We start from the raw sequence: 26,155 nt of genomic DNA, 5'->3' as shown, positions 1-26,155 counted from the left end.
CACAAAACCAATTTCAACAGGAGCCAATCACCCAACCTGTCTTTTTTCAGTTTTATTACAAAACATATTCTCATAAAACTTCCAACTTTTACACATGTAACATTTTACAAAAGTATCATTAATATTTTACTCTCAAAATATTCCTTAGTCTCTGGATTGACAAAAATATGATCTATTTCTCCATTTGAACATGAAAAAGTTGTGTACATCAGTTGTAAAAATGCCTGGGTTTATGAGAAATGTAGCAGAGAATAAACAGTAGATTGGACTCTAAACTGAAGATTATTACTGGAGTGTTTGGGGGAGTTTCATATACTATAACACTGGTCCATAGACAATTTCGATTAACAATAGAGATCCACTGATGCCTATGTAGATACAGTAAGTGCTGTAATGTCTAAACTGATTTAAAGCTTATTGATCCCATTGAAAAATAAGCTCTGTGCATGTAACCTATTCCTCAGCAGAAATGGGCTTAAACCTGTCAGAAGCAGTGCAGCAGCAACCAGAATCCAAGACAGAAGCACCTGATTGAAGGATTAACATCTGAAAGTATTGTACTTAAAAAGTGCCCAGGGTGAGACAAGTTTGAGAGTCCCTGTTTAGACTGCTGCCCTAGATAAGCAGAAGAAAATGGATGGATGGACTTGTATATGTGGCCAGTTACAAATTGGAGGGCATCTGGCATAGATTAGTTGTGGTGATGCAAAAAACAAAGGGAAAAATAATGAGTATAATTTTAGAGTATCCAATTAAATGTGCTTTGCAACTAAACTGTTATTCTTTATCTATGCTATTATTCGATTAAAAATCAAATTTTGCAAGGATGATACATCAGTGTATCCCTATTGACATTTAAAAATATTATTTCTTTATTTGTGAATGAGTTGGACCACTAACTTTTCTCAGACCGGCTGAAGAATGGCCCGTTTTAAAATAAATACAGAATGCTGTTTTCTGTTTTAAATATTCTTCACTCTTTTAACTGGAGAACTGTTGTCCTTTTGAACCAAACTGGAGTGTGTCTTCATTTCAGATTTAAATTCTGATAAAGCCAGATGTTTTAAGGCGTGTTGATACAGTTTATGGTTGATATGAAGAGTTCTGGGAATCTAAAGAGCGCAAGTGACATTTTAGGTAATATAAGATAAACCAGTAAATAATATTATCAAATGACAGCAAGCAATAAATATATTTGAGTTTTGTTGTTGGTCAAAGACAGACCCTAGACTTAGACCTAGGAACAGGCATGTAATTTTTCTAGTGGGGTATTGATTACTTCCTAGTCTCCATGGAGATAATATTGCTTTGGAATGTTCTACAAAATTACCTTAAACATATCAATATATTCAATAGCAGATATTTTTTATTGCTTAAAAATCCTAGGGCCACCTATCTGCAGATCTGACCTGTATCTTGGCCTGGTTGTGGCTTAGTTAAGTTTAATGCCATACTGTAAAGCTATAATATCTCCATAGAGACAAGTTTCATTCAATTTCTTACATAGCTTAAAGTACACTGTCTGGCCAAAAAAAGGTCGCCACCAAAAACAAGGTCACATACTAATATTTTGTTGGACCAACTTTAGCTTTGATTACAGTACACATTTGCTGTGGCATTGTTTCGATAAGCTTCTGCAATGCCACAAGATTTATTTCCATCCAATGTTGCATTAATTTGTCACCAATAATTTGCATTGATGATGGTAGAGTCTGACCACTGCGCAAAGCTTTCTCTAGCACATCCCAAAGATTCTCAACAGGGTTAAGGTCTGGAGTCTGTGGTGGACAATCCATGTGTGAAAATGATGTCTCATGCTCCCTAAACCACTCTTTCACAATTTGAGCCCGATAAATCCTGGCATTGTCATCTTGGAATATGCACGTCCTCTCAGGGAAGAAAAAATCCATTGGAATAACATGGTCATTCAGTATATTCAGGTGTCTGCTGACCTCATTCTTTGAGCACAGACTGTTGCTGAACCTAGACCTGACCAACTGCGGCAACCCCAACCTATTTTCTTAAATCCAGGTGGCGACTTTATTTTTGGCAGTGTTTTTACCTTAAAACTGTTATGACTACATTTTTAAGGGAGGGTTATTATTATTAGCACATCAATTTACCTTAATGTCACTTGCCTCTTTTAGGTTCCCAACCCTCAATATTTAAAGTCTCTCTTGTATAAACCCTGGACATTCCACGTAATGCAACCGAGCAGAGAAGCAGTTGGGTCAGCGCAATTGTCCATTTAACGCTCCTGTCCCATTCGCTCCGCCAATGACGTATTTTTAACTAAATACTACTGTTCCTAACTATTCCAGAGGGCGTGGTTTATGTCACAATTTTCCATTATTTTCATTTGGGAAAGGGGGCGATGGGACAGAGTTTGACAGTGGAGCCTCAAACTCAGATAAAACCTGCTCCAACTGCTGAATCAGGACACGCTTCTTAAACCTATAAAAGGAGAGAGCATAGTTACAGTTTAACAATATCATTTTAGGTTTTATATAGCATATGAAAAATGTATAGGTATTTATAAGGTTAACACTTTATTGTCCCCAAAAGGAAATTTGTCTGCATTTGACCCATCCTTCAATACTGCTGGAGCAACCGGTCAGGAGCAAGGACTCATCTTCAGATCCTGAGCTAGGCTTGGTCAAGAGGACTATCATAGTTGGAGGACTTTACCTATTGTGCATGTTTTGGGTTAAATACATGATTGTAATTTTAATTAGAGAAGCAAACTTGTGTTATAATGCACACACCTGTTGTCTATAATAGTTGTAGATAATTGATAAATTGTTATAAAATCAAAATCCAACATGTATTAGGAATAATTGGACTGAATATTTAATTATTGAAATAATCGGTTAATAATCAATAAATTATAGTAATTTTTTCGATACCTAGACAGGGCAGCAATTTGGATGAAAACAACAATGTTTTTTTGTAAATATTACCTCTCAACAATACTGAATCAATCATTAGTCATTGCCCTAATGCCAAAAGAACTGGTTCTACTATGCATTCAGTCAAATCCGGGTAAAAATTATTGGATATTTTTTTCTATATATGAGTTTAATTTTAAACCTTGCAGTAATGAATAATATGCATTTGAAATGTATTATAGCATAAACTCATGGTTACCTAGCAGCCTCTTTTATGGCGTGAAGGAGGAAATATTTCTGGACGTTCACAGGACCTTTGACCTCGTGCAGTAACCGCATTATTGCCTCATAATCTAAAGAACGAAAAACATATTCAACAATATCTAAGAATGAAAGCTACTAAAATAACGTTAGATTTTACTTTTAGCTTTTGCACAAATAAGTATATATGCTTCACTCACTTCTCCCTGGTTTTCGTACTTCCTTGATGACCCTGCTTCTGAGTTCGGCCTGGGTCCCATCCAGAGGAGGGATATAGACCGTCTGCAGTGTCTCTGGTTCTGTCTCTGAGCTCTCCGTGTTACTTTGTGGACTCAGTCTGTCACAGTTATATTTCTCCTCCTTCATCTGCTCTTCCACGCTCTCCTCTTCCTCTGCCCTCTCCTCTGCCATGGGCACTTCTGGGTCATCTTGGTCTACAGTAGTCCCTTGTCCTGGTTTGGTTTCTGGACTTGGTGAGATCTTATCTCCCACATTTGACTCTATATCATTGGACCAGACCTCTCCACACTCAGGGCCCACCTCACCGTTGCTCTCTGGGACGCTGTTGCCATTGTCTAAACAGGAGGAAATTAATATAATGTAAGCAGTTTGTAAGGGAATAAACAATTACAATTAAAAAAAAGAAAAGAAAGTGCTGAGAAATTCATCATGATAGGATCTTTACAGGGCTGTGTACTTTCCCTGCTTTTCTCCCTGTACGCCAACTGCTCCACCTCCAGGCATGACCCATGTCACCACCATGGACTCCTTCCACTTTCTCTGCACCACCATCATCCAGAACCTCAAGTGGGAGACCACCATCAGCTCCGTCATGAAGAGGATGCACTTCCTGCTGAGGGCAGCTGAGGAAATCCAAGCTGCCAGCCCAGATGATGGTGGCCATCATTGAGTCCATCCTCACCTTCTGCAGTACTGCAGTAGTTATAAAGTATATCTATCATCTTACCTTTGTGTGGTGGAGCTGGTTTGTTGTGGTTCTGTGCCGGGCTCTTGATGTGGTTTGTGTTCCCTATTGGACTGAGTGGTCTCCGTAGTAACGGCGACATGCTCCGCCTCCTTTTCACAGAGGATGACATCGAGTCTCCGGAGTTCACGCGCTTTTTATTCTGAGGACCTGCCACAAACTCATCTGCCTCGTCAATCATCATGCCCTGAAGAAGAAATGCGGAGCTTTAGCATCTGATATAGAAACTCAGTTTAGAAGTAGTAGAAACAGTGTAGTAGTACTAGTAGTCGAGGTATAAGTAATACCTTCTTGTCCTGTTTAAAGGGGTTCCCAAAGGTATGCAGTCGTTTGGGTTGGTCAGGGTCGATCTCTCTAAGTGGAGATGGCATCATTTTCAAATATTCCTGATAGTTCCCCATCTGAGCCACTGGAATAGTGTGCAGGTAGTCTGGAAAGAAATATGTATATTTGGATAATCAATTATAAAAATGTATACTTTTGAATCTTTAACATTGACTAGAATTTAACTTGATGGATTTAATTCTGGAGACACCTCCATTCAATGTGCCTGAATGATTACAGCACCATCCTATCATCAAAACATGATGTATGCTGTAATTACTTGTAGTGGTGGACAATATATTGAATTATTGATAACATTGTGAATGTTGCTTTGAAAATATACACCGTTTGGGTATCATTTATGATAATTTAAAAATTATAAAATTTCAAATGGCTGCAGAAAATGTATAAAATACTTTTTTTTCATCTTTCAAATAACAGTAAAAAGAGGTATTTTTGCACATTTGTGGGTAACTTAACAGTCAGTTGTTTTTAGATAATTTAAACTTTAACAAAGACTCATTTTAGCACATTACTGTTGGACTGCCAAAATATCTCAGGACACTCCAAAAATCATGAACAGATGAATTTATGTCACTCCCATTTACCTGAGCTAATAGCCATTAAGTAATTAAAAACAACACTAGTAATATTACATTGTAGTGTACTGTACCTTCGTCTTGGCCCCTGATTAGTTTCTGTGAGGTCCGCAGCAGATTTGATCTCATTCGGGTGAGTTGGTCCAACAGATTTCTCCTTGGGATGTCATAAGCATTTCTGTATGCTTGTGGCTTTACATCCTGAGAATAAAAACATATTTAAATATGTTAGAAGCAGCAACAATAGGCAAAACTAATAGAAAGTTTGACGACACCGAAATTGTGTAGGTAGTATAGACTGGCCTCCAAAAGACAGTACAATGCATAAGTGTTTTGTAGTTCGTGGCCATGCCAAGATAAGATGCAGATCATATTACATTCATTCCCACTGAGTTTGTTTTAACCCCTTGTAGCACAGTTTTGTGTCCTGATCTAGAATTTGAGAGCCCTTTATGAAAACTATACTGAACAACAAATAGGGTTTCAAATGTTTGAACTTGACCGAACTTGGATAAGATGTGAGACGACTAACACTTAAAGGTGCACAATGTAACTTTTCTAGCAGGGGGATTCGCTACTTTCTTGTCTCATGCAGTTCTTATTGCTTTGCATGGAATGTTCTACACCATGCCATTAAGCCTATCTATGTTCCATTAATTCAATTACAGATGCATTTTACTGCTAGTTAATACCTTGGGGAAAAAGTCTTTCTGAAGGGGCTTGCCTACCCACAAATCTGACCTGTAACTTGGCCTGGTAGCGTCACCTGCTTGTCTTCATGGAGATACTTTAATGGCATACAGGCAAAGCATCTCCCTGGAGACAAGTGTTGGGCCCTCACCTTTAAATCTAGATTACTTTGACACATTCACCTTGTTCAACAGTCCAATCTGAAAGCCTGCAAACTCCTTGAAGTTGATGTCGTTGACCCGTAGGGGGCCCTCTCCCGTGATGCCCTGCAGTAGCTGTTTAAAGTCGCGTCGATGAGCCAGAGACAGAGCGCTGGAGTGGTTCTTCACTTTTATCCTTGTTTCCTGAGGAGCCTTCTTCCCCACAGACACAATCAGACGGTCCGACTCCATCTTGGCCTGAAGACAGAAGAATCATCATTTAACAGTGCTTTTCACAGTTGCGAAAAACAGATTGTGACACTACATCGCAACGCATTACAGGATACCCCTTTGACAAACAAATGTTAAAGCAAAACCGGTATGTCTTCTTCCGTCAAAACAACCTTTTCATTTCCATTTTAGCAGGCATTATGTAAGATTAACTTGTTTTTTCTTACACAATTTCTAGTTTCACATAGTGTTTAAATGTGGAATGCGAGCCATATGCCAAGTTTTATCTTTAGATTTGTTAAAGATTGTCACAGTAGGAGACAACACTAATCCTGAAATTGCCATTGCAACATTATCTAGACTTAACTTCACTTAGGGCTATTTGTCCTCTGCATTTGACTCATCCTTCAGTGCTGCTGGGACAATCTGTTAGGAACATGGACCCATCTCCAGATTGTGAACTAGTCTTGGTCTACCTTAGCTGGAGGATATAGTTATATACATGGAAACTACCAATTCAAACTTGTATGTTTCTTTTTACAGTACTGCACAATTTATTAAATGCCTCAACAACTTACATGAAATTAAGCCTAGTTTAACCACTCAGATGGATACTTCACGCCACCAGATTTTGACAGAATGATGTATTATTTTTCATTAAAATCACAAAATGCATTTTCATCTTGTGCCATTGTATAGTCCAAATAACAATTATTGATGATTAAATTAGACATCAATTATTTTAGTAGTTCATTCTTACATAACAATCTGAGTTGTTGTTACAGCTCTAGTGTAAAAATACATATAAGTTGTTTTACCTGTTGGCTGAGTTTCTTCAGATAAGAGATGACACTATAGCTCAGGCCACAGTCCAAGTTATCAGCAATGAGGTTCGGAGCTCCCATCATCCGCATGGCCTTTTTCAATGGCTGCAAGAGGAAAAAATAAACATAAATGGATCTGTAAGATTTTGATTTAAAATTTCGTAAACATGACCTGCGTCACTCATATACGAGGTACAAACGTTCAAATCAAATGTAGCTTTTATTGGTAAACAAATGTTATAATGATTTATTATTAATTACAAAAACATTGAATATGATAGCCAAGTTGCTTATGTTATAATTAGGTGCTTTAGTTCTAGATGATTATCCAATCAGTAAACAGAATGGGGTTGGGTTTTGAATATGGAAATTCAGTTGGTTTAAATCTGACAGGCATCTCTCTGATCTGAATCTTCACTATCTAAACCTCATCACCTGCAGCCAGTGTCTCTACTGCTGCAGTATATGCTGTCCATATATTCATACATCGCGTGGCGTCGGGGACAGTGCAACTGGATTGGCAGACCGGGGTGGTGGTCCCTCTGTATAAGAAGGGGGACAGGAGGGTGTGTTCCAACTATAGGGGAATCACACTCCTCAGCCTTCCCGGTAAGGTCTATTCCAGGGTACTGGAGAGGAGAATCCGACCGATAGTCGAACCTCGTATTAAGGAGGAGCAGTGTGGTTTTCGTCCCGGTCGTGGAACACTGGACCAGCTCTATTTTTTCTAGGCGCAGCCAGGGGCCGGAGGGGGTCTGGTTCGGGAACCACAGGATTCCATCTCTGCTGTTTGCAGATGATGTTGTCCTGATGGCTTCATCGAGCCAGGACCTGCAGCAGGCACTCGGTTTGCAGCCGAGTGTGAAGTGGCTGGGATGAGAATCAGTTCCTCCAAATCCGAGGCCATGGTTCTCGACCGGAAAAAGGTGGCTTGCCCTCTCCGGGTGGGTGGTGAGTCTCTGCCTCAAGTGGAGGAGTTCAAGTATCTCGGGGTCTTGTTCACGAGTGAGGGACGGATGGAGCGTGAGATTGACAGGCGGATCGGTGCAGCGTCTGCAGTGATGCGGTCACTGTATCGGTCCGTTGTGGTAAAGCAGGAGCTGAGTCGTAAGAGAAAGCTCTCGATTTACCGGTCAATCTACGTTCCTACCCTCACCTATGGTCATGAGCTCTGGGTAATGACCGAAAGGACAAGATCGCGGATACAAGCGGCTGAAATGGGTTTCCTCCGTAGGGTGGCCGGGCGCACCCTTAGGGATAGGGTGAGGAGCTCGGTCACACAGGAGGAGCACAGAGTAGAGCCGCTGCTCCTACACGTCGAGAGGAACCAGTTGAGGTGGCTCGGGCATCTGCTCAGGATGCCTCCTGGACGCCTCCCTAGGGAGGTGTTCTGGGCATGTCCCACCGGGAGGAGGCCCCGGGGAAGACCCAGGACACGCTGGAGGGACTATGTCTCTCAGCTGCTCTGGGAACGCCTTGGGGTCCCACTGGAGGAGCTGGAGGACGTGTCTGGGGTGAGGGAAGTCTGGGAGTCCCTGCTTAGACTGCTGCTCCCGCGACCCGGCCCCGGATAAGCGGAAGAAAGTGGATGGATGGATGGATATTGAACAAGAGAAAAAGTTGTATGTGTCCTCTATATGCAGATTTAGGCAGTGGCAATCCAGGTTCAATTGTGATTGTAGTACCTTTTTAAAACAATAAGAGTGCAAGCTATATACAATTCTTTTAAACAATCAAAATAATCATACAGTACAAAATATAAGGTAAAAGACATAATATATGATAATTTACCAGGAGATAGTACGGAGGCATGGTCTTCAGATACATCTCAAAGGCCTGACGCCATTTTAGGTTTGGCTTTAATTTGTGCACTTTGAAGAGGTCATCTGGAAGAAAAACAGAGACAAATTATTATATTAATTAGCAGAACATTAGAGTCAAACGATTTTTTAAAATGCTTAATATTCTCTTATAAATACTAGCACCCATAGTACAGACTCCAATATAATAAATTGTTTCCAATTTCTTGTTTTTTGTCTTTCTTGCATAACTACTTTTCCACTTATCTGTTCTTTTTTATGACTTTTTAATGATCATTGTAATTTGCTTCTTTTTGGTCTTGGCTCATTAACAAACAGCAAGTTGGAACAGCACAATATGTTGTTGGTAATTATCACCAACCACAATTTGAAACCACAAGATATTAAGCTGTATTAAATACCTTAGGTAAAACTAGTTAATTGGTGTGGCAATGTTTATGTTGACTACGATAAGGGAGACATAGTTAAGTTCTAACAGTTTCAACTGCTTGTTAAATTTAATTGGGTACTTCAAAATTGTTACCAGTATTTATTTTGCAGTAGGAGTGCTGGGTCAATTGTATGGCTATTTGGCTATTTGCATGGCTAGAAAGGTTTGGGAACCACTCGTCTAGGCTATATAATGATTGTTTTGCCAGTACCCTAGATATAGATTGCTTAACAGAGCTGTTTGCCTGATTAAAATGGCAATTAAAAGATATTTATTTGAATCTGATGCCCCAGATAGCCGTTTAACAAATTTGGCTAAGACTAGTACCATAATTTTCTCCATGAACAACAAAATATTATGTTTTATTCCGTATAAAAACTCCTAACTCTGCAGTTTAGGTCTGTGCAAACATGTTCTCAAATGTGATTCTTGTATTAGATTGTTTTAATATTTCAGTCTTTGTCAGTTTGTCTTCTGGGTGCATTTAAAATGTGAACTTTAAACAGAACCCTATTGTTAAAATATAAATGGCAAATCTAATTGTAATGTCTGTCAAAAAAATCACAGTTAAATATTTTCCCCAAATCGTTTAGCCCTAGCTAAGACCTATTGATAAAGGAGTATATTTTGTGTGTTCTTACCCAGCAGTGGGAGGAGAACAGGGTAGTTGTAAGGCATGACAAACAGGTTAACACAGGTGAGAGTGGTGCTGGCTTTGAGGTAACCAAATGGATGTCCCAGGTCACTCTGTTTACTACTGCTGCCCACGAAAACCTGAAGGGAAGAATTGACATTAAAAATACACATAGAATACCAGTAAACTATACTATTACACATACCGTACATGGAGGAAACTACATAAACCATTATATTTTTCTCTGTCTTAGTAAATATATGTACTATGTATGTATTATGTACAGAGGAAGAATTATACCAGTTATTGAACTAAAGACTCGAGTGGGAAGTGTTTGTGTTTTAGCATTACAAGAGTCTTCACACTTGTTCATTAAAAGGTGCACTATGTAATTTTTCTGAAACAAACACTAAAGCCACCAGGCCAAGTTGCAGGTTAAATATATAGAGATGTGACCCCTTCACTGAAGAATGCATGTTTTCCAAGTTTTTTTGCAATTAAAACAGCTGTAAATTGCATCAAAATTAGGAACTAAACTTAAACTAATCGTGGACCTGGACTAGACTAGTACTAAAACAGTATTGTTATTGTTAGTTGTTATGTTACTTCGAGGCTGACCTGCCAGCACATGTGCGGGGACTTCCTCTCCAGGACATACTGGGTCAGAGGAGACGGCTCCAATTCGTACTTGTCAAAGGGCAGTTTGTCGATCACCATTGGCTCACAGTCCACACACGAGAACCGGACTACGGGATGAGCAGTGCGAGGGGGCTGGAGGACAAGAGACAGGGTCAAATCATAAAGAGTTTACTGTGAGGGACATTCATATGATTCCTTGCTATATAAACACACATGACCAACTCCCACAGTGATTTAATTTCAGGTTTTAAGTCAATATTTAAATATTATATTTGCCTATGGTGTGTCATAGACTTTGTTTAATCTTGATTTAGCCCTGGTTAAGACCTACATTGATGCTACTTACATATGGTTAGGCTTTGTTTAGTCCTGGGTTAGGTGTTTATTACACAAATAAAAATTTGGGAAGTAAGGAAGTCCAGTCATTTTTTTTTTGTTTCCATTGCTAAGTATGTCATAATTTTACTCTACAAATATGTAACTATTTTTTATTGAGTTTATTTGGGCAATCTTGTGCATCTCTGTCAATACTGTAAAAAGATACACATTACTAAAGTGTGTAGAGCCTCACCAGAGTGGGGGAGTTCTGGTCAGGCCAAAAGGACTCTGGGATGGGCCAGTGTCCGACTGGGACCCCTGTCTTTGGGTTTGGTCGGACGTAGATGAGTTTGTGACAGCTGTGCCAAGGCTGAGGGGCAAAGGACGACACCGGCCGACTGTCCACAGAGTTTTCTGAACAAAAATACAAAATAAAAAGAATGAGACAGACCAGTAGGCTTTGAAAAACTTTATTGATTCATAACAGAAATATTTTTAGAGACTGTGCCTTTGAAAAATTGATGGTGCTGCCTGCCTAGGGATAACAGATGGAAATTAGTACCATTGGTATAATCAGCTATATTAATAATATTTTACACTGAAATTACAAATACAGTTGAAACCAGAAGTTTACTTATACTATATGAAAATACACATACACTTTTTTCCTCACTGTTTGACGTGACCTCAGACCAAACTTTATCTTTATCAGATTTACCAGATTACCAGATTTTTTTTTCTACTTTCTAAATGTTAGAATAATGAGAGAAGGATTTTTTGACAATATTTCATTACTTTCTTTGAAGTCAGAAGTTTACATACATTTCATTAGAAGTTAGTACCATTGCCTTTAAACTGTATGACTTGGGTCAAACGTTTTGGATGTCCTTCCACAAGCTTCTAACAATAGTTCACAGGAATTCTGTCCCATTCCTCCCAACAGAATTGGTGTAACTGAGCCAAGGCTGCCTTGCTCAGACATGGCTTTTCAGTTCTGCCAATAGGTTTTCAATGGAATTGAGATCAGGGCTTTGTGATGGCCATTCCAAAACATTAATTTGTATCCTTAAGCCACTTTGTAACCAGTTTGGCAGTATGCTTCATTGTCCATTTGGAAGACCCATTTGCACCCAAGCTTTAACTTCCTGGCTGATGTTTTGAGATGTTGCTTCAGTATTTTCTTATAATGTTCTTTTGTCATGATGCCATCTATTTTGTGAAGTGCACCAGTCCCTCCTGCAGCACAACATGATGCTGCCACCTCACAGTTCACAGTTGGGATGGTGTTCTCAGGCTTGCAATCTTCCCCCTTTTTCCTCCAAACGTAACAATGCTCATTATGGCCAAACAGTTCAATAAGGTACAATTTTAGTTTTCTCAGACCACAGGATATGTCTCCAAAAATTAAGGTCTTTGTCCCTGTGTGCATTTGCAAACTGTAATCTGTTTTTTCTAATGTTTTTTTTGGAGTAAGGGCTTCTTCCATGTCATGTCGTTTCACTTTGGATAATGACACACTCTTACCAGCTTCAGCCAGCATCTTCACAAGGTCTTTTTGCTTTTGTTCTTGGGTTGATATGCATATTTTGGACCAAAGCAAGTTCATCTCTGGGACACAAAACCCGTCTCCTTCCTGAGAGGTATGATGGCTGGACATTCCCATGGTCTTTATACTTGTGTATAATTGTTTGAACAGATGAATGTGGCACCTTCAGGCATCAGAAAATTGCACCCAATGATGAACCAGACAACTCCACAATTCTCTTCCTGATATCTTGGCTGATTTCGTTTAACTTTCCCATGATGTTATGTAGTGATGTAGTGTGTTTCAGGTGTACCTTCAAATACATACAGGTGTGTCTCTAATGAACTCAAATATTGACAATAAACCTCAGCAGAAGCTTCCAAAGGCATGACATCATCATCTGGGTTTTCCCAAATTGTTTAAAGGGATAGTAATCTTACTGTATGTAATCTTTCTGACTTTAAAGAAAGTAATAAAAAATTGTCTAACTCATTATTCTGGCATTTAGCAAATAGAAATAATTTTGATAATCCCAACTGACCTAAAACAGAAAAGGTTTAGTCTGGTTTCATGTCAGACAGTGAGAAAAATGTGTCTTTTTATATAGTGTATGTAAACTTCTGGTTTCAATTGAATATGCACCGTTCATACCAAATACATGAAATAAATTACAAATTACATTTTCATGATATCATATTGACAAATGATGAATAAATAACTGTCTACTATTAATAATCAAATAAAAAAAAAAAAGACACAACATAAGTAAACACTAGTAAAAGCACACTTAATAAAAGCACAGGAGGATATTTTCTCCTTTATCCAGGCTACTAAAAAGGCCTACTACATAAAGTAAAAGTTTTTCTGTATTTTAAAACCTCACCTTCTCCAAGTGGTGGTGGGTCAGGTCCAGTTTTCTCAAAGTTGATGACAACTCCGCTCTGAACCTTTTGCACCAGAGACTCCAGACACTGGTTCAACATCCTCTGAGTGAGCACAGAGTACGAGCGCCCTGGAACGAGATAGGGAATCAAATATGATAAATTAAATAAAACAGCTCAAATAACTCCCACAAATAAGGGTCAGGTCTGTGGAGATGCAAGCCTGCTTACAGTAAGAATGCATGTTTTTCTCGGAATACAAACCGAAATGTAAAAACATGGTTTTATTTTTGCCTTTTTTGGCTAAAAATTACATGGGGAATATCTTTATTATCTTACCATCTCCATATTATAACCACAGCTGTATACAATAGGATGTATTTTCTAAAACATTCAAATGAATAGTTTTCTTCAGGCACATTTTTTCACCATGTGGTTTTCTGAAAAAGTTCAAGACTATTCATAGCATCAGTAACTGGTCAAATAAGCATCTGATTTTGATACTAGTTTCTGTCTTTATAAGTATGGGTAAGTGGGTATGTTTTTAATAACCCTACCTCCAGTGACTTCACACATCTGCGTGATGGCGGAGTCGTCATTGGGCACACTCCCAAGCTGCTCCGAGTCCGGAGCTGCTGCCCCCGGCAACCGCAGCACCAGAGCAAACAGGCGCTGGTCCCATCGGAAAGGTTCTTTGGTCAACTCACTGCCTGCCAGGGGGGAGTGCAGGGGCAGGTGCAACTATGGGGCAATACAGGAGAGATAAGTTACACAGGGAGGAGAAAGAGGAAGACTGAAGTTTGATCATGTTTTTCCCCACAAAATAATAAAACATGTATGTGTAATCTCTCAAGTCGTCCAAGTGTCAAAGATATTTATATAGAACATTTCATGAACAAAAACTGTTAAGTTGCGCAGCATTTTCGGAAAAAAGTTCTACACTAGTCTTCATTAAAACTTGTAATTTTGTCAACTGGACAAATGTTTTTAAGAGTAAATATGTTTCGCCAATCATTCAAGTAGCTTCTTCAGTTCTGACAGCGTTCTGTAAGTCACTGAATGTAATTGTGTTTAAAGGCCACCATAAAAAATGACACCAGAGATTGAGACTATAGAAGGGACACCAGTGGACCCCCTCACCTCATCTGGGACCCCGGAGCTATGGGTGAGCTTGTTGCCATCAGTGATGGTGATGATGATGGACGGCTCCAGGAAGAACGGGTTACGGCCCTGAACAGAGACAGGAACAACAGCAAATGTTCAGTACAGTACTATGCTGATATGTGGCTCAGTGGAAGTGCTGTTTATTTATATTTGTTTATTTAACAGGGCCAAAGTTGCCTGGCAAATTGAGAATGATGTCTCTCTGTATTTTTTATACAGAGTGATATCAGTCTGGTCCCCACACCCTCTGTTGCGTCTCAAGCCCGGTCAAATGTGATCGTTCAATCAGATTTGTTCTTTTCTGTGACACATGTGAAATGAAGGAGCTCATTGGTCACCTAGGATTTACAGATAAAATCAAATTTATCTCACTTTAGATTAATAGAGTTTAGTGCTTTGCTTATTTATTTGCCGATGTTTTTCAGCCCTCTGTGATATTTTTTTCTTCTTTTTTCCTGATACGGACAGACCACACGTGTCTCTGATTGGCTAATCCACGTGTCAATCATGCCCATTTGAAAACGGAGAGATTCACTGATGAGACTCACATCTTCAATGTGAAGTATTGAAGAAGTGTGTATTCTGAATCCCAGGCAAGAGCCAAAGTACACTGATTAACATTTCTATAAATGTACCAGTCAGTATTAGTCTAGTAGCTATTATTCAAGTGTTGTTGCTGGACCCTGAACAGATGCTAAGGTCACCCTACAATACATAACCATCTGTGTGCTGTGAATTTCACAGAGTCCAGCAGGAGGCCAGCTTGTCCTTGTAAATGAGAATCAATGTAGCTAGTTAAATAAATAATTAAAAACAAATACTACTCTTCCTTATAACTACCCCTCCAGCTAATGGTGAACTAGGGAACTTAGTAAAGGCTGAGACCTGCTTGTCTCCATGAGATGTTGCTTTCCTTGTAATGTGAACCTCTCCACTGAAGTATGTATGCTTCTCAAGATTTCTTTAGCAATAAAAATACCTATAATTGAATAAATGCAAGATCAGTTTAATCCCATACAGTGGAACATTTCATGCAAAGCAACAACACTGCCAGTTACATAGTGCACCTTTAGAGTCATTAGGCACTCACAACTGGATCTTGCAAAGTAGATTTTCTTTTACACTACACTGACACGGCTCATTGGTTTTCTTCTTGTTTCTCTGAGGACATCGACTTTGAGCTCAGTGAAGCAGCAGTGACTTAAACACTGACAGAGGAGCAGATAAAGTAGATTTACACAAGTCTGAACTCATCAATACTTAAAGGACCCATTCACCTCCCCTTTAAAACAGATTGCTGAGAGGAAATGGACTCACGTTAGATGCAATTAAAAAATTGTGCTATTCATGTTATAGTCTAACTCCCCACAATATGTACATGTGAGATAGGCATTGAATAAGACTGGTTGAACTACTTTGCCTGCTAACATAGATGGTCAAAAACATAAATGCAATGAAAATGAATTAATTCTGTAGTCGCAATGTATCAATGTTACATAACATAGCACATTATTTAGCATTTTTTCACTCAAGCCCAAATATTCCCATTAAAGCAACATCTAAAATGAACAGTAGCCAATTCACTGTTGCTCTTTTTGGACCATTTTAAGATCTGTCCAGGGAGTACATATAAAAATATCAATGTTGGCTAACCCTGGTACAGTTATAGCCAGCCAATATGAATATTGTTAAAATGAAGTGTTTATGACCTTTATTTTAACAGAATCTGACTATACAGAATGGACTTAGCTGGAACATATAAGTTGATCTTTTTTATACTGTCATTTTCAACTGTAGAAAATCAAACACCTAAATGGGACCATGAAACAGCACACTGATTACAGGCTCCTGAAAATGTGTTGTTTAAATCCATTCTGTATTTTGACTTCAGTTTTCAGACTAAAAACTAATTTGACTGTGTTTGCCAGTGTTGCCAATTCCGTCACCATGATAACTGCTGAAAAATAAAAACCTTCTTGTCACACTTGTGCAGAGTTGTAGTTTGTTACCTGTCCATAGTTGTCGATGCCGGACACGAGGCGGTTGAGGTTGAGGAGGTCAAAGGCTGTGCGGAGGGCATGTCCCAGAGTCGTGAGCCCAGATGCCTGCAGGTTCTTCAGCTCACACATGAACGTCGCGTGGTTCTCCTTCCAACCCGCCTGGAACCAGAGAGGGAGGGAATGGAAAGAAGGGAAGAGTAAGGAAGATAACCGCAGATGGAGGGGGTTTGGAAAGAGAGACAGAGAGAGAAGGGAAAGAGGGAGAGAGAATTTCAGACTTTACCAAGACATTTATTGAATATTAATTTAAGCCAGTTCAGCCTGATGAAAACAACAAACCTCTGATAGCTCAAACCCACCCCAAGACAGGGACCCCCACCAGAAAAGCTACATAGTTGCACCTTTAAGTATTAATGCTATTGTGCTAAGGTGTCTATGGTTTTAATTGGTGTTATTATATTATAATGTGCAAATATCAAAACTGATTTTGCTTCAGGAACAATAAGTCAAACTGTAATTTTGTTTTGTTGTATTAATAGTGCAACATGTGTATCATGTTTTGAGTTACTTTAGAGACCTCTGTTGGTGAATCTGTGCTATTTCAAACCTCACAACTATACTTGAGTTTGTCTGTATCTAATTTGATGTGATGTGTGTATTTATAATGATTGTATAAACATATGGTATCTTTGCTTTTCTCGTTTTAACTCACTAGTTTGTTTAAAAAGACTAATCAGATGCAAACTGTGAATGAGATAGAAGATTGATGTTTAATACTGGGTAATTTTAAAATATCAGACTGAAACGGTATATGAAAAATTCCCCCAAATTTACCAATACCTATATTAGCTTTCTTTTCTGATCCCAAACCACCCTGTCATTCTTTCTCGTTCTCTCTTTCTTACTCCCCTCTCCCTGCCTTGCTCGTCCCGTTTCTATCTGTGCAGGGACAGCCCACAAGAGGATGTGTGAGGAGGTCAGATGTCTTTGCAAAGGACTGTGGCAGCTAATCTAAGGTTGACCTGAGCTTACAGAGCCTTTAGGAAAGGGAGGGGCCAAGGGAAGGAGCAAGATCTATACGTTAAGGTAGGAACAGAGGCCTGTGTCATAGGCTTTGACACAGGGCTTGCATGGGGACTACTGTATTAAATGTATTTATCACAATGTGGGGACTGAAATCTGTACAAACCCAATTCATGAAGGCCTGCCTACCTTATGGGGATATAAATGAGGTCTCTTGAAAATCAGATACTAATCAATACTAAAACTTGTATCGAAACTACATACTTATTAAAGCAAGTATCGATGCTGAATAAAATTTAAAAAAAAAAAAATCACCTTTCCTGAATAGTTTCATCTTGAGTTTCGTCAGAACTAGTGTGAGACCACATAGTACAATAAACAAACACTATTATTTTGTGTTGAAAATGACAATACTGTCTAAAAAAGAGCTTTTAAATTATCATTTTGGTATTGATTATCAAGCCTATACTTAAGTATCAAAGTCAAGTTTGAAATTTTAGTAAAGTGACAACACTAGTTTAGGTTAAGGTTAGACAGGTAGTAACTGTGGTTAAGATTAGGATCAGTCTCCAGGAAATGAATGTAAGTCAATGTGACAAAGATACACTCATGTGTGCTTTGACAATATGACTTTAACTTTTTGATTATACAAGTGTTTTGGATGTTTAATGGTATTGAAAATATTAAATTGTAGCAGTGATATTTTTTTTACATTATGTGCTGGAAGAGAGTAGAATATTATAACGTTTATACGTTTATATTATAAAGACAATGTCTACTTTTTTCTTTGTAAATGTATACTATTCCCATTGTATTTTATCCAATCACAAGAGAGCGCTCTGTAAACAGGAACAGGCTTTTACACTGTTCAAACAAAAAGAATGATAAATCTAACTCTATGAGCTGCTACAACAGCAGAGACAGGGGAGAGCTACAGTTTTATGGTAATTATTAGGCCCACAATAACAGAGAGGAAGATGATGTTGAAATTGGACTAGGGCTGTCAAAACTATACAAAAATCAGACACTAATCGATACTAAAACTAATATTGAAACTAGATACTTATCTGAGCAACTATCAGTAGTGCAAAAGATCACATTGAAAAGACAAAATTTTAGCTTTCCTGAATAGTTTTAGAATAATTTTGAGTTGTATCAGAACAAGTATTGTTATAAGACCAAACAGACTACTATAAGCCCATGGACTACTATAAACCTATCTGGACAACAAAGGGATTACACAAATAAAAGACCACAGGCAATATAAAACGATTTAATGTTGAAAATCACATTCTATTGTCTAAAGAAAGAGTGTTTTTTATTATCACTGTGGCACTGGAATTGGTATTGAGTATCGACTCTATTCCGTAGTATAAAAATCGAGTTTGAAATTTTAGTAGCATGATACTACACTAGTGAGAAATTATTTATTTTCATGGTTGACCTAATATTGTCATGGCCACCTTGATTCACACATGTTTCTTCCGAAAGGACAAATCAACAGCATGCATTGCCCATAATAATGTTACCTTGAGGGGTTGAACATGTACCCTTGAAATAGAAAATGATACCATGTATAGGAATATCACTACGACAGCAAGATAAAAACAAAATCTCATGTGTTGTAGATCAAACCAGACCAAAACCAGAAAAACTAAAGCAACACAAATGTACTATCCTTACTTTAAACAAATTTGTTGTGAGTTGGTTCAATTGGTTGGTTAGAAGAAATTGAGACCGAGACAACACTTCAAAAATATCTGTGGCCACTTTATAATTAGATTCAAGTCAGATTCACAAAAGCAATATCCGTCCGTAGGCTAGAACAGAATATTAACTCAAAACACATTCCACAGTCTGACCAGGTATAAGGGACAGCAGCATAACTCATTGGTGAGTGTCTTGCACAAGGACACAACAGTACATATTTGCTATAAATTTTGCAAACCACAGAGCAGTCTGAGCACAAACCAAATGCAATCATTACACAACCATCACCTGGTTAAGTAGCACCCACTGACTTGATCAAATAGACAAACTTAAAGCCCGCCATTGCATCAAGCCTGTACCTCTCTGTATAATGTCACAATTTTTTAGTCTTTCCATGGGTAAAACTCTAAAAAATGTCTTTATACCACTGGGTGACAGTCGGTGGCTTTTCGTTCATCCAATTAAATAGCACAAATAATAATTTACCCAACAATTTCAATTTACTTACTGTCTGGCAGTTTGTTAGACAGGTGGCAGCTCCAACAGAAACTGACCCAGATCCTTACAAAGTTTACATTTGAATACACAGTTTATTTCTTCAGTTTAACATAACCAGAATTTAGAGATTTTTGGACAAGTCCACAGACAGTGTAAATAGGTCCCATCTGTTGCCTTAAATTTAAGACACAAAGGTGATCTTCTTGGGACTATCTTGTTCAAATAAACTAGTGTTCTGTGTTGCCTACGTAAGTCTCTTTATGTTTGTTATTGAGAAATAGTGAATGGGCGGACTGGATAGAGTCTTCCAACCATGTTCATCATAGTGGCATTGGAGATATTCTTCCCAACACTTGGTCAGCTATTGAAAACAATGAGAGGTGATTTGTCAGGTTTCTAAACAATATTAGTTTCTTTTTTCTTTCTTTTTCCTCTTTACTGTTCTGTGCTGCCTCTTTTTTATTGTATTGTTATCGTCTTCTCACCTGCCTATAATTTGCAATAATTTACACTGTAATTACAAGTCCATTACATTACAAGTTACTGTCCCTATTCCCTATCAAAAAAGAAAAGAACCCTTCTTTTATAGCTTATATTATAGCTTAAAAAAGTTACTCTTAACCAAACAACTCATAGTTACTCACTGTGTATACAGGCACTGCAGCTTTATATTGCGAGATAGGGCCAATGCTAAATGCTACCAGATAGTAAAACATAAAATGACATACTGCAGTGGCTATAGCATTGAAGTATAACTAGACCACAGCCTTTACTTTAGATCTGTCAAGTCTAAAGCACAACATATGCTAATAATTGACAACACAATATTTGTATTTCCTCCAACACAACTTGAATCTTGGTATTGCTTGTCCTCCTCTAAGAAGGTTTGTCTCACTGAGCTCAGAAAAAACAACTCGAGTCACTAGGGCGACCTCTAGAGGAGAGTGCAGCGTTCCAAAACGTAGGACTTCTTTTGCTAAATCGGCTTTCTCGATCGTTGCTGTGAGTCAGTGGAATAGTTTGCCAAATGAGATTATAACATGCACAAGTTTTCAAAAGTTTGCACAGGTGACAAAGGAATGGCTAATATCAAAGCAAATTTGCACTCATTAGTGAATGTGTGTGAAAGAAGAGTATTTGCATATTTGAAACTGAATGTTTGTGTGTGAATAATTTGGTATGGAAGTGTGTGTGTGAGCTGAATGTTTTTAGAAATGTCGTATTTGAATGTGAGATGTGCTGTATTTGATGTATGTATCATAGATGTACAGGTTTCTCATCCATCTACACCAAACTTATTTACTAAACATCAGCCTGTCCAGGGACTACAGGTGGAAATTAGCATTTATGCTACAACCTGGCACCAAACATCTCTCCTTCTTTTTCTAAGGTCAATGTAATGTTGTGCACTGTCCCTGTTTCAAATAAAAGCATACCATACCATACCAATCTCTTCTCACTCTCTCATTTCTCTGCCTGCTCCAGTCTGTTTCTATCTCTTTCTCTTCCCTCCCCTTGTCTCTCCGCTCTATTACTCCCCTCTCCTCTTACCGCCTCAATCTATTGCTCTCTCCTTCTCTCTCCCTCTCCTACTCTTTACTGCACTTTCTTTCCTCTCTCACTTTCATTTTACTCCACTACACCTTTTTACCCTTCTCTCTTCTTTCTCTGTCTCTCCTTCTCGTGCACTCTCTCCTCACTTCCTTCCTCTATTTCTCTCATTCTCACCTCTTCTCGCTCTTTCCTCTGCCACCTTTCCTCTCTATCTCATCCTTACTCACTCTCTCACCCTTCCTCTTTCTTGAGTTCTCTCCTCCCTCTCATCTTTTCCTTTCTCTCCTGACTCTCCTGTGACTTTTCCTCTCATCTCTCTCCTTTCTTTTTTCCTTCCTTCGTTCTCCTTCTGTCTCTCTCCCTCTCTTTTACTCTCTCTCTCCTATCATTGTTTCTCCTTCCCTCTCTCTCTGTCTCTTTCCCCTTCTCCCCCCCATCTTTTCCCTCCACTCCCTTTTTCCCCCTCTCCTTTCTCTTCTTGCCTCACTCTTCCTCTGGCACTCTCTCTTCTCTCTCTAATCCTCCTCTCCTCTCTTGTCTATCTCTCCCTCCTTCTCTTCTCTTCCCCTCCCTCTCTTTCTCTCTCCGTTTCTCTTTCACTGCATCAACATTTTATTACCACTGAAACTGCAATCAGAGCAGCTCCATTAACTTTTGTCTTTCATCATAATCAGTACAAAGCCTTGAAGCAGGTGCACGCAGGAGCCAAACACAAACAATAGACAGAAAGATTATTCTAATGAGACCAGAATACAGAATATGCTCAGATGCATTTCAAATAAAGAGATACAGGTTTTGTACCAGGCTATGTTTGGAGATAATTAGGTTTAAAACTATACAAGGTCAATGGATAAATGCATCAAAAGAAAGTCAAAAACTCAAAACCATCTTGATTTTGATTTAAAAAAAAGGAATAAACCTACAGCGGTATGGAAACATGTATAATATTGCAATTGTTGGATACAGTATATGCAAAATAATAATACATAATAATATATACAAACTATATAGAAGGCTGAAAAAAGCTGATTAAAAATAAAAACAAACATGCAGTGTATCTTTTAAATAAGGGTATAAAGTTGATCACATTTTAAGTGAGGCTGAGGTTTCAGTCATTTCTAATCATCAATGATTGAGGCTTTTTAAGTGAGAAGTCCACAGTTTTTTCTTTGTCAGTAAAAACGTGTGGTTTGGAGCAGAGTTCAGACTTCAGAAGAACAAATTTGACTATTATTTGTATTGAATGAAAATGATTAAGTCTGTATTGTTTATTCTGTATTAATATGTTCAGGAAATTAATATTGAAAGCCATTTTGTTTATAATAAGCCCAGATAAAATCTCATCTAAAATTCTGATTGATAATGTGTGGAAAAAAATGTATTGCTTCATTATCATTGTCTTAGCCCTAAAGTTATTTCTCCACATTCAGTAACTCAAGATAACATTTTATAATCTTTCTTGTGTGAAACATAAACCTCTGCATATGGTAATGAGGGTAATCCCAAAAGGCTATGGAGACAGGTTTTAACAACTGGTACCTCTGAATGTTTTGGTCTGGTTGGTATGTGAATGACGTTGAAAATCTGACCTCACTGGCTTAGAATGACAAATATTACCTAAGCAAATGTGAGCCAACCATTTATGTTTTGAACTGTAAATACCATTTCAAGAAGCTAAGAGTTTCCACAAAGTATTACCTTATATGTACTTGATAATAATTCAGCTTGGACCAGGCTGTGACTGTTAAGTTTCCACCTTAAAACCAAGTCCAGATGACTACATTTGAAACTACTGGATGTATGAAGGATTACACTGACATCTTAAGGTTGTACTACTAAGTAATTTGTAAACAGATTTAACATATAGCTTATCAATGCATTAATAAAGACTCAACAATATGTCCTCAATGTGCTATAATAATAACTAATGATTTAACTTATTCACTTGTTCTGTCCTAATAGAGATTTAGTATAATATTAAAAAAATATAGCTGTAACAAGTGACCAATTATAGCCATTAGGCCAACCATAATACCGGTAGGTGTTTTATGTCTATGTTGCTACAGCTGCTAACTCGACAAAATCATATCATATTTCCTGACATAAATACCAAGAATATCCACTTTAGCATTGCCTTACCATACAACTTAACACCATTGACAATATTCATTACTTTGGCGAACAGACGGTTTCATGTTCTTACACTAGAAGCATTCAAACTGCTATGCAAATGAGCTCTCAACTTGCATAGTATAAAGTTACAACACAGAATACAGCACAGAATATGGACAAAAATTTATCTTGATATTCAATAATGATATCAGGAATGCCCTAAAATCTGCCTGTAAATGTCTTGCTTGAGGTGTAAGTATTGCACAAAATGTGAATTGACCATAACCTTGGAAAGCCAGATGGATTCTCGCGATATTTGTTCAGAAAGAGAGTTCAGAAACTAACAAGAATCCATCTTGGTGTGCACCTGCTGTAAGGTTAACAGGTTTGGCGGACCAATTACAAAGCATTGAAGATTGTGCGAACCAAAACAAATATGACAACACTGACAGTCGTACTTCAGGATATTTTAGTGTCAATACAGAATATTTTGGCTGTGAAAAACATGCCAAAGGTAAGCACTTTGTGCATTTGTGGACAGAGAAGATGTCTGTGCTTTTCTTTCAACTAGATGTAAGAAAAGTTAGATTTTTCATCTTGTTCCGTTTGTGATGCTTCGACCAATCAAACTCAAATAATCGTCATGATGCTCCGTATTTTCGTATGGGAGTGCTACACATGTCAATCTGGCGTGAGCCAGGTTAAAAATGAACCACAAAGGGGATAAATATAACTTTATACCCTTGTTAGGAAGATTGCATATAGATGTTTCTGTCTATTTTGAGGTAATTTTCAATCATTTAATTAGACACAATATACTCGATATTTGTATATCTTTAAAACATCAACAGCAATATCATTCATTTTTTGATGAATGATATTGCTGTTGCTCCCACATATTGCTCCCACATCTACACTACCACTAGAAACACATTTTTAAAAATCCAGGCTATTCAATTTTAGGACACCTATTTTAGACAATGCAGGTTGTGAGATCTAGGATGTGTCAAGTGTAGGACTAGCAGTGGATTAGAGGATTTTTATAGCCAGCAGCACTGACAGAATTTTACCAACAGAGGGCGGGCTCTTGAGAAAATGTAGGACGCCCCCATAGTATTGTTTTTCATAAGATATCCTTGCATGATTACATCCTGGTAGACCACATAAAACTGCTTAACCAATTAATGTATATGCATTAATATTGACTAGTAGTCTATAACATGCATGTAAGTATTTGGCATGCAAACATAACATAAATAAATTGAGTAGATTTATGAAATGTCAATGCAAGAGTTACTAATCTGAATGAAACTGCTATGTTACTTACCATAATAGCATTAGATGTGGCTTATAGACTCTGCTGTGACAAGCACATATTTTACTACAACCTGCTCCCCTAGAAACAAGGACATCAGAGCGGTTCATGTGTGCACTTTGGGGCAGTGTTTTATTGTGCTTCGGAAGTAGAGGGAATGAGACGTGTGCCAGGTCGTAAAACAAGTTAATAGATTAGTAGTGAATGTGGTGATTTGCAAGTGGTTGGCATTTTTATATACATTGAGCAAAATATGCGGGGTAGTTTTAATATCCCAGGCTATAAAGCTTATGGAATCGCTATGGTTGATGATTACCATATAAATAACATCACTTTTCTTCAAGCAAACTTATGTCAATATGAAAAAATCCCACGATCAAGAGACTCAGTAACTTTCAGCACGTTTCGACCAATCAGAATGCAGTAATGACATGAGTGGCGGGGTGAATTGTGATTGATGGGAGATTTGGCCAATCAAAATGCACGCTGGTGAAAAACGCATGTGATAATACATTTCTCCGCCTCCATCTCAACGCCCGAGAGTTTTCTCAACACAAAAGCAAAATGTCCGCTGTGAGGTCGGAGGCTGCGCTGCTTGGGCGAAAAATATGCTGTTTTTCACCATCGGGAGCCCGACTGGCTACTTGCTACATGGATAATAAAGTCTAACAAGTTGAAAAATAGCTACGGACTGTCCAAAGAAAACATGTATGAGTTGCTAGGTTACCTTCACTCCGTACGGGGGATCATCGAATGTAACTAGCATGTACCTGTCGCCTCTACTAGCCGGGTCTCGGGCACGCAGCTGTCAAAAAAGAAAACCAAAATTACATATTAATTTCGACCGTTTTGCCCAAGGAACCCTAATCTTCCAAAAGGTATATTCTTGCTGGAAAAAATCCGGGAAAAATCATTCTTTACCTTCATAAAGACCTCAACCGCGCCTTTAGCAATGTCCAGATACGTCGTGCCCAAATAAGTGCGCTGATTCATAGAGGCGGACGTGTCTAACAGGAAAAGTAAAATAGGCATTTTGGTAATAGCAGAGCCGCGTTTGTATGCTTTTCTAAAATATCTGTTATCTACACATGACCTATGATGCGGCTAAACAGTTTCCACATGTGTATTTATGATAAGAAGCCCCCCCAGTCCAGCAAAGGGCCGCCCTGGATGCGCCCTCTCGCTGTCTGCCCCTCTGACTGAGCTCGGCTTCGGGATCTCTGTGTTCAACTTCTGCTGCTCCTCACGGGAAGCACCGCCTCGTTTGTCCTGCTCGGCCCGGATTGGCTGCAAAAAGAGTCCCGTTATATAAAAAGGCGTGTAAGCCGCGGTTAAACCATTGTGTGGAGGAAATCCACAAGGTGCAACGTCTCTGTGTCAATTTCCCTCTCAGCTATACCTTTCAAAACAAGTAATTATCATGTATATTTGCGTTGCTATGTTGCTTCATTTGTTTTAAATGCTTAATTACATTATATTTTCCCACATATCTATTATTTCCATATTTTATCATTAAACCTCAAGCTTATATTTAGTATTTTCATACATTTTTCATGCTGGAATAACAGATGAAGACCATATATTTACACA

The 26,155-nt window shown here is 38.4% G+C and overlaps 1 protein-coding gene across 1 annotated transcript; it reads right to left on the bottom strand.

Annotated features, from left to right (window-relative positions):
* Positions 1-39: 39 nt before the first annotated feature.
* ints6l (integrator complex subunit 6 like) lies at positions 40-25,812 on the bottom strand. The gene is made up of 18 exons (XM_033974327.2): positions 25,487-25,812; positions 25,293-25,370; positions 16,363-16,512; positions 14,330-14,419; positions 13,747-13,930; positions 13,192-13,320; positions 11,037-11,197; positions 10,445-10,597; positions 9,834-9,966; positions 8,734-8,828; positions 6,937-7,047; positions 5,930-6,145; positions 5,132-5,258; positions 4,422-4,564; positions 4,117-4,321; positions 3,350-3,724; positions 3,148-3,241; positions 40-2,454 (listed from the first exon to the last, which is right to left on the bottom strand). Exons 1-18 carry the CDS (start codon positions 25,595-25,597, stop codon positions 2,337-2,339), a joined length of 2,673 nt encoding a protein of 890 aa, XP_033830218.1. The 5' UTR covers positions 25,598-25,812; the 3' UTR covers positions 40-2,336.
* Positions 25,813-26,155: the final 343 nt, after the last annotated feature.

Source organism: Periophthalmus magnuspinnatus, chromosome 10, assembly GCF_009829125.3.
Source record: "Periophthalmus magnuspinnatus isolate fPerMag1 chromosome 10, fPerMag1.2.pri, whole genome shotgun sequence".
In the NCBI taxonomy this organism is placed as follows: Eukaryota; Metazoa; Chordata; class Actinopteri; order Gobiiformes; family Gobiidae; genus Periophthalmus; species Periophthalmus magnuspinnatus.
This window is presented reverse-complemented; position numbering and strand designations above follow the sequence as displayed.